The sequence below is a fragment of the Anarhichas minor genome, unplaced genomic scaffold, assembly GCF_050575085.1.
Source record: "Anarhichas minor isolate MPS153535 unplaced genomic scaffold, ASM5057508v1 ptg000040l, whole genome shotgun sequence".
Classification (NCBI taxonomy): Eukaryota; Metazoa; Chordata; class Actinopteri; order Perciformes; family Anarhichadidae; genus Anarhichas; species Anarhichas minor.
Window position 1 is genome coordinate 16,400,387 of NW_027466486.1, and position 16,430 is coordinate 16,416,816.

The 16,430-nt window shown below is 45.4% G+C and overlaps 1 protein-coding gene across 2 annotated transcripts in view; it reads left to right on the forward strand.

Moving 5' to 3' along the window:
* Positions 1–1,260: 1,260 nt before the first annotated feature.
* rock2a (rho-associated, coiled-coil containing protein kinase 2a) overlaps positions 1,261–16,430 on the forward strand; it is a 32,471-nt gene continuing 17,301 nt past the window's right edge. Inside the window, exons 1-7 of one of the 2 annotated variants that reach the window (XM_076107568.1) lie at positions 1,261–2,197; positions 14,405–14,486; positions 14,627–14,727; positions 15,099–15,236; positions 15,360–15,620; positions 15,866–16,010; positions 16,139–16,277. In XM_076107568.1, coding sequence (XP_075963683.1) covers positions 2,099–2,197; positions 14,405–14,486; positions 14,627–14,727; positions 15,099–15,236; positions 15,360–15,620; positions 15,866–16,010; positions 16,139–16,277 — 965 coding nt within the window. In that variant the 5' untranslated portion in view covers positions 1,261–2,098. The remainder of the gene's footprint in view (positions 2,198–14,404; positions 14,487–14,626; positions 14,728–15,098; positions 15,237–15,359; positions 15,621–15,865; positions 16,011–16,138; positions 16,278–16,430) is intronic. The other variant, XM_076107569.1, reaches the window with a different exon arrangement.

Consider the following 16,430-nt stretch of genomic DNA (forward strand, 5'->3'; position numbering starts at 1 on the left):
TGTCGAGTGCTACAGCTGATCAAAGCTCATGGGAGCTTCAGATATATATATATATATATATATATATATATATATATATATATATATATATAGGCCATGGGTCACTCTTTACAAAAGCCTGTCTACATCCTATTTTTATTCTCCTCTAAAGATAATCAAATAAAAGAAGATAAATATGTATTGGAATTGCTCAGTAGCATGTTTTGTTGGCCAAACTGAGTCAATATTTAATAATGCTCACCAAGAGGCAATATGAGTTTAATATGGAATAGTGTTGATTCACACTACATTTCCCAGACATCACCTGTCAAACAAACCGCTTCCTTGGATTTCTTTCTCTTATTAAAGTCTCTCTAGGTGGCGCTCGTGTGTTGGGTCGGTTCCACCGCTGTGTCTTAGTTGCTCCTCGTGCAAACTAATTTACTATTCCAAATATAGAAAATGTCAAATGCATCGCTTCCTGTTTGGTGATATGGGATTTATTTTGTTTGTCCCCCCAGGAAAAGAGCGAGCACCCATTCCAGTTGTGTATTTAACGGCAAATGGAAATGGCTCCAAAGTCTAATGACTGGTGCGCTGCGTCAAAGAAAACAGCTGCAAAACAGTTATTGCTGTAGATGCAAACACTTTATTATAACAGAGCTACGACCATGAAGCTGCATCTGCGGTCAGACTGCTCCCTCTTTTGTGTGAAATAGAATATATTAAATGTCTGACCACCCCAAACGCCCACACTTTATTATGATTCATTCATTTATTACAATTATAAGACAAGGAAGAATGTCTGTCTGTCTGTCTGTCTCTCTCTCTAGTATATCTCATATTCTGAGATAATTGAGATCATGAGGTTCATTTTGATTCTCGCCTAATTAATCATTATTAAATCATTATTTTGTCAGATGATCCTTAATAGTAACAACAAAAAATAACCAGGGGCAGATGATCTAAAACTTTAAAAAGCTTCTAAGGCTGCACTTGATACACTGAAATGAACTTTATTTTGAAAAATATAGTTGTCGAAAACTTGTAGGAGTAACAGCCAATCAGAGAGGTGTGTGTCTGTCTGCTATTAAGTTATATTTAAGATGCTATAGCACGTGCTTGTCTATTTACTAGCTAGCGGTTCGTTTTCAAATAACTTGAATGTAAAAAACAAGCAGGGGACAGTCACAGAGGTGCAGGAGGACAGCGGGACAGGTGGCTTATGGGTAGCCGAGTCCTCAGTGCATCCGCGTCAGGGGGAGGAGAGAGACTTCAGACTCAGCCAGTGTGTGTGTGTGTGTGTGTGTTGGTGTGTAGATGTGAGCGCACGGCGAAGAATTCCGCCGCTGGAGGACTTTCCTCTACGAGTTCAACTACTTATTTGTGTGCGTGTGAGAAGAAGAGCACAGAGACGGAGAGGGACACAGCCGAAAATGCGAGAAGAAATCCAGGAAGAGAGCGTCTGCTTATTAAAGATTCAGCGCGGAGAACAGACATTATTGCCCGTTCGGATGACTTGTGGCAGCGCTGAGGAGAAGACTACAACGCTAACAGGCTCCAAGCATTGCTGAATGGGGTGAAAACGAAGCGGAATTCACTCCAAAAAGAGCGAGTCCCAAAGCATTTCCAAGCGGCCCAAAAAAAAAAAACCCTAAAGGGAAGGGGAGGAGAGGGGGGCCAAAGAAAACGCCCTGCTGCCTGTTGCTGGTATCTCCACATTCAAACTTTATCGGCGAGTTGGAAAAATGCATCTTTCACTCAACGGGAGGTGATTAATTCAAGTGTAACTCTCCTCCGTTAGCCGAACGACAACACGGCTAGCTAACCGAAGGGGACCCGCTCTCCGTAGCGACTTTCTTTGGGACTCGGGGAGCCTCTGCTTTCTTTGGGAATATTTTTTCTCTTCATTGTGCACACTGCTACTCCTGTTGGAAGCGAGTTGGGTGGGCTGAGAGCCCCGAGGCTGCTCCAGCTAGGCCCACGGCCATTAGCCAGGAACAAAGCGGTTTCACATGTAAACTCACGCACAGTTTTTGGAATAAAAAAAAAAAAAAAAAGCTCTTCACGTTTCACTCAACTTTTTTTTTTTTTTTTGTTAACGACCGAGGCTGCAGCCATGTCGCTCGGCGCGGAGAGGAGGATGGAAGCCCGGCTGAAGAAGCTGGAGGGCATGATCAGAGAACCCCGGTCTGCCATAAACCTGGAAAGTTTGCTGGTGAGTCAAGTGGGATGCACGCCTCGTACATTATTAATGGTAGCCCGACACGTTAGACGCGTATGCACACACCTGGGTAACGTTGTGCTGCTCACGTGACGTGTCTACACTCGTTTTTGCTTCTTTTTTATTCCCAGATTGTAACCTGCTACTGTTAGCATTGTCGATACATTCTCTTCTATTCTTTTTTTTTTTTCTTCTCTTCTCCACCAGTTATGTAATTGCACATTTTCAATTCTGACCTTAAATCTTGCCATAAAACGCTTTTATGTTTTAAGGAGAACCTGCACTAATAGAAGCCTAATGGTGGTTCTATTGTAAATAGGCCTGATTAAAAGTTAAGACTGAGTGCAGACGGGGCAGTTTGGGGGCTCTGTGAAGCGTGTCTACAGATTAGGATTAACCAATGGAGAATGTCCCACTTGGTGTGTTTATGGAGACTAATGTTTCTGGGTTACAGTAGGGACACCTACCAGCAGACACCTATTCTTCTCTTCCCGCACTGATAGGTGATTTAAAAAAAAGATGCTGTCCACCCAGTTTTGTTTTTTTGCTTTGACTTTGGACTGATACAAAAGTCTTGGATCTTAAAATGTTTGTATTTTTTCTGATCGAAGGGTCTTCTGGAAACCAGCATGACACAGCTAAGGCTACAGTTTTATCCCCATCTAAATATGAACTGTTAAATCATCAAGAGAACACCCCCCCCCCCCCCCCCCCCCCCCCATAACAAAAGGACGTGCTATCTTTGGCATGATCAATCGATCAGATATGTGAAACTAAACTGTCACTGCATTTCCCAGTAGACTGTCAGCTCGGTAAACTGTCCTGATGGTCCACCTCTGACTGTTCCATGGAAGCCCGTGTATTGCTGATCACTATTGGCATACAGCGTGTTGTGAATCATACTGAGTCCACTTAAATGTATTTCTGTCTTGCTTCCCACATATATTTCTGGGAAGTGACTCGGTGCATTTCCTCCACTGTGTTTACACTCGTAGGATTGATTCACCTGTATTTTATACAACTCATGATTGAGAATTCAACATTTGTTTTTGACCATCATAAGATGGGCTGTGGATAGACCAGTACCAGTATTTTATACAACTTCAAAATAGGGTATCGGTGTTTGATATTTCCTCTACTGAGATGATCTGATCCCGGCATTTGTCCCGTCAGATACTGAGGCAGGGGGAGATAGTTTTTTTTCCCCTTTTCTAAATAGCAGGAGTTTGAGCTTTCTTTTTGGAGGATGACGTTATATTATTTGGCAAAAAAGATACTTTGCTGTGGAGAGACTTAACGTGTAATACTCTGAAAGGGGTCTGGTCAAGAAGCACGAGTGGTGTACCCATTGAGAGATGCTTTTGTGATGACCTAAAGATGCACACGGTATAGAAAAATCCTCCCATTATTCCACTGTATGTATCATGAAATAGGAATGACGGTCTCCTGTCATGTTAGATTTGTCGTGTTGAAACTATCAAGTCTGAATTTGAAGGAGAGGGTTTTCAGTGCTCTGACCAGAGAAAGCTGGAGTGACTAACCTTCAGTCCTGTGCCTGATGTCCCCCTGTGTACAATGGAGGGGAGTGGAGACATTATTTTCAAACCCTCACCTCTAAACTGTGCCTCGGAGCCAGCGCAGTGTCACAGGACCCACTCTAGCTGTAAAGTTACATCCGTGGTGTTTGACTTTCTGGGACCCCTAACTGGACCTGACAGAGGGCAAACACCCTGTCGGGGTCTATCTTAAAAAGCATCACCTCGCCCCCTTCAATGGGCCCCATCTAACCCCCCCACACACACTACTTGAGGCGCTCCTCCTGGTCCGTTCCCCCCTTTCCCTTGAAAACATTTAGCAGAATACTGGCTTGAACACAGACGGTGTTTACTTCCTGCACGCGAGCCCGGAGAGATGAGTGTTGAGTGTTTGGAGACAAAAGTTGAGTGGGAAGCATGCGTAGGAGAGAGAGAGAGAGAAGGCTGCAGGTTTTCCATTTTTAGCCGCCTCGGAGCCGTCGCAGGGATCAAGAAGTTTTGCTGCTCGCGGCGGGATTCAAACGCCCGCTGACGCACACAAGCACCAAGGGCTCAGAAATGTCCTTTTTTTTTTTTCGCAGGTGGAATAAAAACATGCATACTTTAAGTGCCTTAATAATTGCTCACAGGCTCATATTCGATAAATAATGAATCACACATCCCCCTGCTATTGTGGCTTAGCAACAACGAGAACAACGAGCAGAAGAATCTGCTTTGTAAAAGAAACTCAGCAATTAATGTGGGCTCTGTGCTTGTCAGTGGACTTGATGTATTCAGGGCTGGCCAGTGAGCAGTGGGCGGACTACCCCGAGGATACGGAAAGCTGACAGCGAGGAATCTGCAGCATCTGTCAAGTAAACTCGCTGACCTTCCTGTAAAGAAATCTGACCTTAATAAGCTGGGACAAACTGTGTCGTACTCGTAATGTTGTCATCTGTGATGAACCCTTACATCTCACCTGCTTCCAAGAGCGCACGTGATGCTTTAATGGCGCCATACACCGTGGTCATATAAACTGTCCATCGCTATTACGGCCTCTATCAGCCTTCAATCAAATGTAACCTGAAGTCAACCTTCCCCCTTGTGCAAACCGTTGTGATCATTATTTGGCAGCACGCCGCCGCTGACTGAAGTGCTGGCAGCCGCGAGCCCAGGGAGCGATCGTCAAGGGCAAGCAAAAGAGAGGGCATTTCTCGAGATAAAGACAAACCGCGGTCGCTCGATTGCGGGTTACTACACGAGTCGCCTTTTCTGCGGTCCTGAAGGAAATGACCTCACTGGGTAAATAAGTCCGGCAGCTATATATGGGGCTCAAAGTCCCCTGTCGATTGACTGCGCTTTTCCCCTTTCACTTTTCCAGCCTTATCTCCTATTTTCCTCTGGCTCTGCTGCTCCCTCTCAGCCTGCAGCACAGGCCCCCCACCACCCCCCCACCCCTCGGGCTTGTTAAACACACTGCAGGTATTTTAACTGTAGCTCCAGCTCCAGAGCCTTTTGATGCCGCTGCAGACCTGGCACTGCCAGATAACTTCGTGCTCGGCACTCGAGCCGTGAGCCGATATGGGATGCTTATAGCAAAGTGTTCAGCCTGATGATGTCCTCCAGATCACGTCTTTTGGAGGGGGGGGGCAGTCCCTGGGTGTCTCTTTCCCATTCATTTCAGTGTGATCCTGACACAGCATTAGGTGACCATGACATTTCATACAACGCACTTGTTTGGTTTGGCTTATAACGTTGCTTATTCCTTCCACTCCCCTTTCCCCGTCTCCCTACGTTGTCCGCTCCTTTCCCACCTAATGTTTACCGCTCGTCTTCTAATCCAGCATCTCTCGTCTCCCCTTTCCTCAGCCTTCTCTTATCTTATTGTCCCCCCCTCCCCTCTCCACACTGGAACTTCTTCCTTTCTTGTGTAGCTCTTGTAAGGAGGTGGGGATAACCCCCGTGTGTCATGACAGACGGTCTTCACCCCCCATAGTCAAGCCAGAGTGTCCTGCTCTCCGTCTCCGGAGTGCAGTTGAGTTGCTCTGAGGCAAGCAGCAGCAGTCCCTGCTTCAATGTGCTCGCTGGAGAGAAACACTGCCTTATAAGGCACTGGGGACGGTGGCCCCGGCCAATTTTTTCTGTCTTTTTTTTTTTTTTTTTTTCTCTGCAAAACAAGCCAGTCTCTCTGCTCCACACCTCCTCTTGTGAGAGCCTCTCCTTAGTCTTTTTTTGGTTTTTGCTCCACTCCAGTGGAGAAGACCCCGGCGTCTTCCGCCCTCGGACCTCTTAAAATGTCACACTTCATTTCAGCTATGTATCGCCCAGTCTTCTTCTTTAGTGGTCACAACATGTAGCTTCATCCGGGGTTTCCCTGATCCCTGGTTTGCTAAAGACATAGATGGCCCACAAGATTTATTCTGAATATCTCTGATCCGTTTTGTGTCCGGGGTTTAGGTTGAACTACAAATACTCCTATTCCACTAACTTGTGTGTCTGTACAAAGGCATTCTAACGTTTAAGTTCTTAAAGGGATAGTGGGACGTTTTGGGAAATGCACTTATTGGCTTTCTTGCTGAGAGTTTACTGATGAAGCTTGATATCCCATCGGTAAATATAAAGCTACAGCCAGCAGGCGCTTAGCTTAGCTTAGCATAAAGACTAGCAACGGGGCCTAGCTCTGTCTCAAAGGTAACACAATCCACCTACCAGCGCATCTAAAGCCACATGTTTTAGATTAATCTATACAAAAGACAAAGTGTTTTTTGTAGGCATATGTGTGAATATCATTTGGCCATGTGACTTGCTGGGATCTCCTCTGGTTGCCTGGCAACCTCACTGTGAAGACAGGACTTCAGGAAGTTGGCTTTGAAGTCTGGCACACAACCCCCCCTGGAGAAATGACAACATGTGTATTAAAACAATGCTTGTGTACAGAGGAAACAGTTGAGATATAACATGTTAATTAGTGAACTGAAATTGACTCGTTGGGGTTTTACACGGTGCTGTAGAGACAAAAGTGAGCTATCAGCTGGAAGAATGGAGAAAACGGTGGCATCCTGACATGCGTGTGCAGCAGGCATTTAGTTCACATGTCCCTTTTCTTCTGCTAACTATATTTGTGTAAGTTACGTCGAAGCATTTCGACAGTATTAGTAGTGGAACATGGCTCAGAAAGCTATGCTAGTGCCTTAACTAACTACAGTAGCTTGCTAACACTGAGCTAACATTAGCTTGCTAACTCTCCCGTCATCAGGTTAGTTATCAACTGCACCCCTGGTAGACATAGGGTGCTCAAACAGCCCTTTGACATGCTGAGCTGTGCTGTTTTTAGCTAGCCACAGGCTTCTTGTTAGCCCTCGGTTGCATCATTCGTGGTGCCGATTCTTTCGGCACTTTCTGTCTATGTGGCACATTGTTTATCAATTTATTAGCAATATCGTACAAAGTCACATCACAACTTTCTAAAATGTTCTAAAGTTTTGTGCACAGATAGACATTTGCCCAAGGGGTAGAATATTACATTTGGGTGTTGGTGCATTTCTATTTGTTTAGACGTTCCTGGTTTTGGATTTGAGACCCTGAGTTGTGTTTTTGTACGGTATTGCTGCTTTTCTCTGGTGGAGAATCACGTTTTAAAGACAAACCGGCTGCATTTGTAGTGAACGGTTTGGATTGTTGCTGATCTCCCAGCTGCTGTGATACATCCGACAGCTATTGGCTGTTAAAATCGTCTCACTGGCAGGCACAATATGTAGTAATGTAGTTGTGATAAAGTCTTGTTGTTTTGCTTTAAATGGTAAAAGGACCCCCAGCCTGCTTTAAAACATTACTTAGAAACCGAGCAAACATCCGAAGTCTAAAGCACACGGATAAATATACACATACTTGATACTTGCACATTATATAATATCTTGGAGAAATGGAAGAGGACACGAGCCGGGCCAAGATCCACCTCACAGGGATGTGAGAAGGAATGCAAAAAATGAGGAAGAACTTAACCTCCAGAATTGACTGGTTATGCACGACGTCCAGAAAAACAAAAGGGCTTAAACTCCAATTATTATTACCGCTGCGTCTCATAATCTGACATTTTGGACTGCAGAGGGGCGTCTCGAGGTGTTTACCACGGTATATGCTTCTCATGTGAGAGGAAACGTATACACCCTGAGATTTGTCTTAATCTGGCGGATCTTCTCGTCTAGACATAAGGACCGTGGCTGGGATGATGGGGGGTGCATTCAGAAACAGCACAGCTTGAGAATAAAAATAAATTTAAAAAACAGCATTTTAGATCCTGCCGCTCTGATGGAAGATTTGACTTTTGATGGACTTTTACTTCCCTCACTGATCACGGGGACACAGGGACGTCTCCACCGGCTGAATGCACAAATCTTGTTGCGAGATTCTGTAGTCCCCCCCCCCCCCTCCTCCTCTTTGTGTGAGCGGTGAAGAAGTTTGACACCTGAATCTCTATGTATTTTAGTTTTAAATGAGTGTGTGAGTTTGCCGAGAACAGGAGTCCCCCACGCACAACACATAAGCCATCCATCTGCAGTGTTATCATTCCATCACAACCTGCTGGTGAAACACAACCTCCTACACACATGCACAGCAGGCTTTGCTTCGTGTGTGTGTGTGTGTGTGTGTGTGTGTGTGTGTGTGTGTGTGTGTGTGTGTGTGTGTGTGTGTGTGTGTGTGTGTGTGTGTGTGTGTGTGTGTGTGTGTGTGTGTGTGTGTGTGTGTGTGTGTGTGTGTGTGTGTGTGTGTGTGTGTGTGAGAGAGAGTTGGAAGTTAGCTCAAATAGTTTCAGCCGATACTAAAAATATTTACACACAAAAACTTGAACCCTCAATAGAAATCCAGCCTACTGACAACATTCTAATGTTCTTGGCTTTCTTATGGCAAGTTGGTCCACTACATGTATTTAATGGCAGGAAAACTAATACAAGGAGTCGTGTGACAAAGACAAAAAATGAATATTCAAAAGAAAAAAGTAAGGATGGGAGTATTTTAAGTTCCAGCTTCTCAAATGTTAATATTTTCACTTCTCGCTCTGCTATGACAGTGAACATAATTTATTTTTTAGATGTCATCATGGGCTCCGGGAACTCTCGATGGGCAGTTTTTGCTAGTTGTTGATACGATGGATTGAGAAATGAATGAGTGGATCTATCCCGTCTCTATCTGTGACCCTTCATCACAGGTGTCCTTAGTATTGACATGAATTATGTTCAAGTTAGAGGATCCTCTTACTTCAGAGGATGGAAGGGTGAAAATATTATATTATATTGTAATAAATATATTTCTTATCCATTCAGTCATCTTGGGACCTCTCAGATTGATCTGCACCACTGGGTTAAACGATGATACAATGTTTTCTTGTTGTTATCACACCAATCCAAGGTTGTACATGTGTTCAACGATAATGTTGGTTTGCAGTTAGAACCCCCCCCCCCCCCCTCCCTTTTATCGTGTTTTCGTTTCTGGAACATTATTAGCATTCAGAAAGCCCAGTTTTAGGATAACACACACACAGCAGGACCTTATGAACATGCAGTCCTCCCTTTGCTATGTGTTTCTTTTCTCTTTTTTTTTCCAGGCACATTCCTCCGTATACTTTATGATAAAGCATGGGTGCCAAACGTGCTCGGGGCACAGGAGCATGGGACAGACATCTGTCAAATGCAGGAGAAAGCGTCCCCTTGTTATTCCCCGCGGAGGCATTAGCCGTGCTATTTGCGAGGCCCCAGCGGGATTCCTGCCGCCGTGTCTTTCCTCGGAGAGTTTTCGGGCCCCGGCCTGGCACGGTCCCCCCTGCTCCGACCCGGCCCACCGTTTATCCCCGCCGACTATTTTTAAAACGGCTGGAATTCAATCAAAACATTAACTCTCTCTGCCCGATCCTTTTAAAGCCCAGAGCGGCGGCGCTCGCTTCTCTGTTCCACATGCCCAGTGACGAGATGGGTACGGAGGGGAGGAAGAGGGCTGAGAGAGAGGAGGAGGGGGGGGGGGGTTCCTCTCTGTGTTCAGCTCCTTTCAGGTTAACATCATCACATTCCTGACCAGTGGATCCACGTGGCCTCTTTTATAGAGTGATTAAAGAGTGGAAGCAGGCTGGGGGGAGTGCTCCGTAATGTCAACAGCAGGTTGGGTAAATAAAAATGTGAAAAGAATAGAATGTGCTTATAAAACTGCTGCTGCTGCTTCTCTGAAGCCTCAACTGGTTTTCAACTCTTTGTATTTTGCAGGAGTTGCTAAGCAACCAGCCATAACCCATTGGCTGGATGACAGCGTAGCAGTGATGCAATGCTGAAGTGCTCTCTAATAGATGCATAACAGCTCCTACTGATAGCTCTTCCTATCAGCTCTGGCAGACATTGCTGTATGTCGAGCACCTGACACGATGTCATGATTTGGATCCATTGTTCAACAGTCGCTGTGACGAGGGGGGGCCGGATCTGTGATGGTCTGGAACAGGTCCAGATAGGTTCCATGCATTAAAGTGCGCCTTACACTTCCCCAGACACTTGTCAAATTTATAAATAGCCGCTTCAGCTGAGTAGCCCAGAAATGTCCCCCAGAGTTTAGTTGGCATTTGTTTTTTACAGTAACGCTAATGGAAGCGAATTGGAGGAGCGGCATGCAGCCATTCCTCTTGTGGGAACTCCAGCAGCTCGTTATGCGTGAGCGACGGGGCTAATGCGGTTAAGTAAAGCATTTTAAAAGGGGAATGCGACACATTTTCAGAAGCAATATATGTCATCGTAAGCTGCAAACATGGCCTAGCTGACACCTCTCACTCTCAGTTCCATTTGCAAAAAGTTCCATTTGTGTTTACTTTGCACGCTGTCGTGGAACATCGCTCGTCATCTTTTTCATGTCCAAAGCTGGAAATGTGTTTCTACTTTGAACGCTTTGGTGCAGAGCACAGACGTCCTCTCCCGATCACGCTGCTCTGTTCTTTCTGTTTGGGATCAGAGCATCTTTCACTTTACAGTGGAGCAGTATGTGGTTGATTGTTGATGGATCTCCTGTGATGAGCAAGTGACCTTTTCCTCTCAAATAACTTAAGACCTGTGAACTATTCAGTGACACTTGATCTCTATTTGCTTTGAAAGAGCATTGTTGTCCGTCCACGTACATAAGCTCCACGCGGGACCCGTCCCAGCTGTGTCCGGCTGCTCCGCCTCTGCAAACGACCAAACGTTTTGCCTATGATCACGTTGTTACTCCTGAGAGCAGGCCCCCGTCCGTCCACCTCAAGAGGCCTGAAACCTCTCGTGGTATAAATAGTTTACTTATCTCGGCCCTGCAGATAATTGTGAAAGTATTTATTATTTGTCAAACTGACGGTACTTTATTTTCACCGGCATCTAACAGACATCAGCCTCCAACCTAAGTCCCTGGTCAGAAAGATTTGTATTGTTGCTAGGGAACTACCGAATGAGTGCTAACATTAGCTGAACACAAACCATGAACTGCACACTGCCTAATCGCTCCATTACAGTGTAAATCGATAAAAACTGCTGTTTTCTGCTCACAGCATGGTCGGTAAAGCCGTATAGCTCTGGGGATCCGGCAAAAGTCACACAAAACAGAAAAAACGGGAATGACATCGTTGAGTTAAAAGTATTTAAACTCCAGGCATTTAGGGCGCCCCGCAAAACAATAAGAAAAAGGAGCACCAGGCTGCTAAACGCGCTCTGGCTGATCATTGGACCTTAGCCTGCTGTGGTTTGGATCGCAAGTTGCTATGAAACCATCTGTTAACATTTTTACACCAATAAAGCAATAAGTTTAAGGAATACTTCACAAAATGACCATTTGTATATCAATTACTCGCCATGTGTTGTCTTGAATTCTTTAAGAAAACTAAATAATGGCGTAACGACAGCAAAACTATATCAAAACTCTCACACAACTTGTGTATAAGGGCTGATTTATCTGGTCGTATGCTCACTAAACACATGCGTCTTTGCCAAAAAACCTAAATGTTTTCTGCAAGAGTTCCAGGTAACACTGGGCGAGTAATTGACAAACAATTACTGTTTTTGTGGAGGAAGTATTCTTTAAATAAATAAATACACAAGCATTCATTTATCATAAAAGCACAGGCCGACATGAAACTGTTTAAACTTAAACTAAATGCACGATATATTGGAGGCCTGAGGCATTGTGGGAATGATACCTGAGCTATATGGTTGCTGCTTGATGCGCAGGGACTGGTTGCCCTCCTGCTCCTTGGGTACTGTACACCAACCAGTCCAGATGTAATACATGTGCATAGTGGCCTTTGATAGAAAATCACACTAAGAAATCTGACACAAAATAAGGGCAACACTCGTGCAGTGCAGTTGTTCCCCCCCCCCTCTCCTGTAGCTTGACACCACTACAGTGTTGTGGGTAAACTAGCTACTGCAGCAGCTTCATCTTTAACACCGACCGCGGTGAAGCATGAAGACATCACGGGCCTCCAGCTGACTCATCAGTGAGTGTCCAGATGTTTTAGGCAAGTAAATTGTTTATCATCATATCATGTATCTGATGCATTCATACATGCTCACACCTGTAGCTGCCGTGCATGTGTGAAATATTTTTTTGTTTTTTGACGAATGCAGAGCAACGGTAGCGGAGAACGCTGCCTCGGAGGAAATGACTTGCACACTGGGACTGGCTTCATGACACTGAACTTATCTGCCAGCCCCGGGGTGGGGTGGATCGTTTACTGTATTGCTGCGGGGAGATCCTCGTGCGTGCACGTGCACCCGGCAACCCCCCCCCCCCCCCCCCCTCTCCGTGTGTAATTTATTTTTCTTCCTTAAATAGTAGTTTTGTGTGAGGTCAGTCCTTTAATGGGGAAGTGAAAGTTGAGATGATGAAATGGAGTGCGCAGCCCGCCGCGGACTGACTGCAGCCGAGCGGAGAACGATGGCGGCGGCGGCGGGGGGGGGCAGATAAGACGGACAAGGAGAGCGGCGGAAAAAGGTCAAAAGAGACGGGAGAACAGTGGAGGACGTGAAGCAGCTTGTGCCGTCCTGTCTCAGCACTGTGATGGTGGGAGAACGAGAGGAGGGAGGGTTGAATGAGACGAGTGGAAGACGCGTTTGAAAGAAACCAGGAAAGAGCGCTGGATCAGATCCGGGTTCTTGCGTTCTCTGTTCTAACTTTCGGCTTGGTCCAAACAGCTCCTCGTTGACCGGTTCAGGAATGCGTAGCTGACAAAAGTTGATAGATGACTTCCTTATTGTAACACACTGTAACGATTAGGGGTTGGCCTCGGCCTGTCTTTTGCTTATTTGATGGTTTCCCTACATTGCCCCAGGTCAAACTAAATCCATTATGAAATGACAGCTTGTGTTCAGTTGACCTGACGTGCTTCTGCAGTGTGACGTCAGCCTCACAACACTTCAGAGACACACTCTTAGTCAGAAATACATCAGTAATTATACTGTTTGTTAAATAATTAGAATCTTCATACGTCTCCTTTTAACTCCAATCAGTTGGTCAAATAAATTCAAACTACAATTTATTTTCCTCTTCTCTTCTAATTTCCTCTATTTTCCTTTATATTTCACCCGCTCATTTCCTTTTTCAATTAGTTTATTTTCTTATGTTTTGATCTTTGCACACATTTAGTTAAGTGAATTAAATGTTCCTAATGAAGGTCCACGTCTGCCCATGTGATTGGTGATTGGTCTATAGTGTGTGTGTGATATATTGAGCATTCTTCTGCTTTTCAGTGAATCATAGAATCAGCTGTCATGTTATTTCCTGTGAGCTGGTCGTGACCTATCGGAGAGGATTTATTCCTGCGTTCAGGCAGAAATATGCAGAAAGGACAAATGAGTGTGGTGACTACACGGCGTGTGGACGTCCAATCATCTCCCTTAGACTGTGTCGTCGCAGAAAACAGTGCGTTCCTCATTTGTCAGCAGATGAATATCATTGACAGAATCAAGTAGGTTGTTGCTGATGGAAAGAACAATGAGTCATCCTGCCTCTTTCTGTCTCTCTCGAGGATTAAGGCCTTCAGTTCAAACCGTTTCTCTTTGCCTGTAGCTGCTGTGTATGTATCCAGTCCGTCAAGTTGATCCGTGTGGAGTGAAAGGCTGGCCCAAGCTGTTAGAAAGCACACAGGAAATCAACTGTGTGTAGAGATGCAGTCAGTGGTCAGTAATGCTGCTGTGTGAAGCCCAGTCGCTCCTGCACTCCACTGCCTTTATTGGGTAGAACGTGTTTGCCAGTTGCGTTTGCTTCATGTTTTTATAAATAAGTCTGGAACTATTTTTATTTTTTAGGAATGATGCATTTCCTCTGTAGTTCAGATATTCGCTCTATGCAAAAGAAAATCATTAATACGTTCTGTCCAGCATTAGGCCAACTGACTAGAATCTTAACAGGAAATATTTTGACACTCAAGCTGTGATTTTTCTTTTTGCACATGAATGTCAAATCCTGTCGCAAATGAATGCTGAGGAATGGAGACAACACTTCTTGTCATTAGAGTATCTGTCATGTTTCACTGTGACGTAAGCTTTAGCGATCAACCCACACTCTCTATGCAGAGAATGTGTTAGAACTCCAGCTCACTGTCAATTCTAAGGAAGCAAAACCAGCAGCTGGAGGTGACTACATCACCTGGATGGTCATGACTGATGACTGATTGTTCTCTCTTTCCGTGCAGGACTCCATCAACGCCCTGGTCTTGGACCTGGACTACCCCGCACTACGCAAGAACAAAAACATCGAAACCTTCTTAAACAGATGTAAGTCGTTTTTGGGTGCCCGAGAGGGAGAGAGGAAGAGAGAGATGGAGGACATTCGCCTTCTTTCAAAGCTGTAATTTGTTCTCGTGGTACATTCACAACATCATTAATGTCATTTTTTTTATTCTCTTCATACTCAGATGAGACAGTCATTAGACAGACTCGAGACCTCCAGATGAAGTCTGAAGACTTTGACATAGTTAAAGTCATCGGTCGAGGGGCCTTTGGTGAAGTGCAACTAGTGAGTATTGGTTTTCATTTGTCAAGCTGTCCCTGGCAAGGGTTCTGTGGAGTGATTAGGATCACTGCCATGGGTTTCTACACATAAGTGCAATGCAGTTACAACCCTGTTTTATAAATGACGCACAGCCTCTTTTACTAGTCGAAGCCTTTGAGATTATGTGAGAATATTTCACACTCTAAATCGACTTTTGCTGCAGGACAAATCATCCGTCATGATGGGAATACTTGACATTGACGGGCAGTCGGTGGTTTGATGCAGTTTTATGTAACCTGCAATCCACCGTTTTGGCCAAAATGTTGGACTCTGAAGAATCTGAAATTCTCCATTGCTTTTTCCACCTCTGAATAACTGGGTCTCGCCGCTATCAGGTCCGGCATAAAGCCTCTCAGAAGGTCTACGCCATGAAGGTGCTGAGCAAGTTTGAGATGATCAAGCGCTCGGACTCCGCTTTCTTCTGGGAAGAGAGGGACATCATGGCCTTCGCCAACAGCCCCTGGGTTGTGCAGGTACGACATTTTAAATTCACCGATCGGCTTCTGATTTTTTTTCTCTCTCTCTCTTCCCACGGCTCCATCATCAAAGTTTAAAGATAGCTACTAACGAGATCTTGTGCGTTTGGGTCCACCCAGTTGTGCTGTGCCTTCCAAGACGAGCACTACCTCTACATGGTGATGGAGTACATGCCAGGAGGCGACCTGGTCAACCTCACCAGCACCTACGACGTGCCGGAGAAGTGGGCCAAGTTCTACACGGCGGAGGTGGTGATGGCCCTGGACGCCATCCACTCCATGGGCTTCATCCATCGGGACGTGAAGCCCGACAACATCCTGCTGGACAGACTCGGGCACCTCAAGCTGGCCGACTTCGGCACGTGCATGAAGATGAACTCGGTGAGTTGAGTCGAGGGGGGCCCTGAATGTGATTCATGAACAAAACCGCCGTAGTAGTTAAAACAGCCCTTCTAGAGGTTACAGTAGTTGTACATTTGAGATTCCGGACTGGATGGTTACTCAGTCACACAGCAAGCTTTGTGTGTCTGCTGACACGTCTCGTTTGGAAAAATGGAGATTTCAGGCTCTAACGTTAAAAGATAGGGCCGCTTTGAAGGATATTGACTCCTGGATTTGCGTTGCAGACGGGCATGGTGCACTGTGACACGGCTGTCGGGACCCCAGACTACATCTCTCCTGAGGTGCTGAAATCCCAGGGAGGAGACGGGTACTACGGGAGAGAGTGTGACTGGTGGTCCGTAGGGGTCTTCATCTTCGAGATGCTTGTTGGTCAGTGAGCATTTTAATTAAGTTATTGATTTTGTAAAAAACAAGAGTGGAGAAGTGCGGCGTGTTGGAAGCATCTCAGTAAGAGACACAATGTTCGTTACAGCTAACGTAACTGAATTTGCCGTCAGGTGACACGCCATTCTATGCCGACTCTCTGGTGGGAACCTACAGCAAGATCATGGACCACAAGAACTCCCTCAACTTCCCCGACGATGTGGAGATCTCCAAAGATGCCAAAAACATCATCTGTGCCTTCCTGACCGACAAGTACTGAGAGTCGCACTAAATGTTCCGAGTATTGATTGTGACGACGCCAGGAGGGGCTACTTTTTATGTGCTGCAGTACTCGGGCTTCACCCAACATGTTGATGTTATTGAGCTGCACACAGCACACTGATCTTTATATGTTTTAGGGCCATT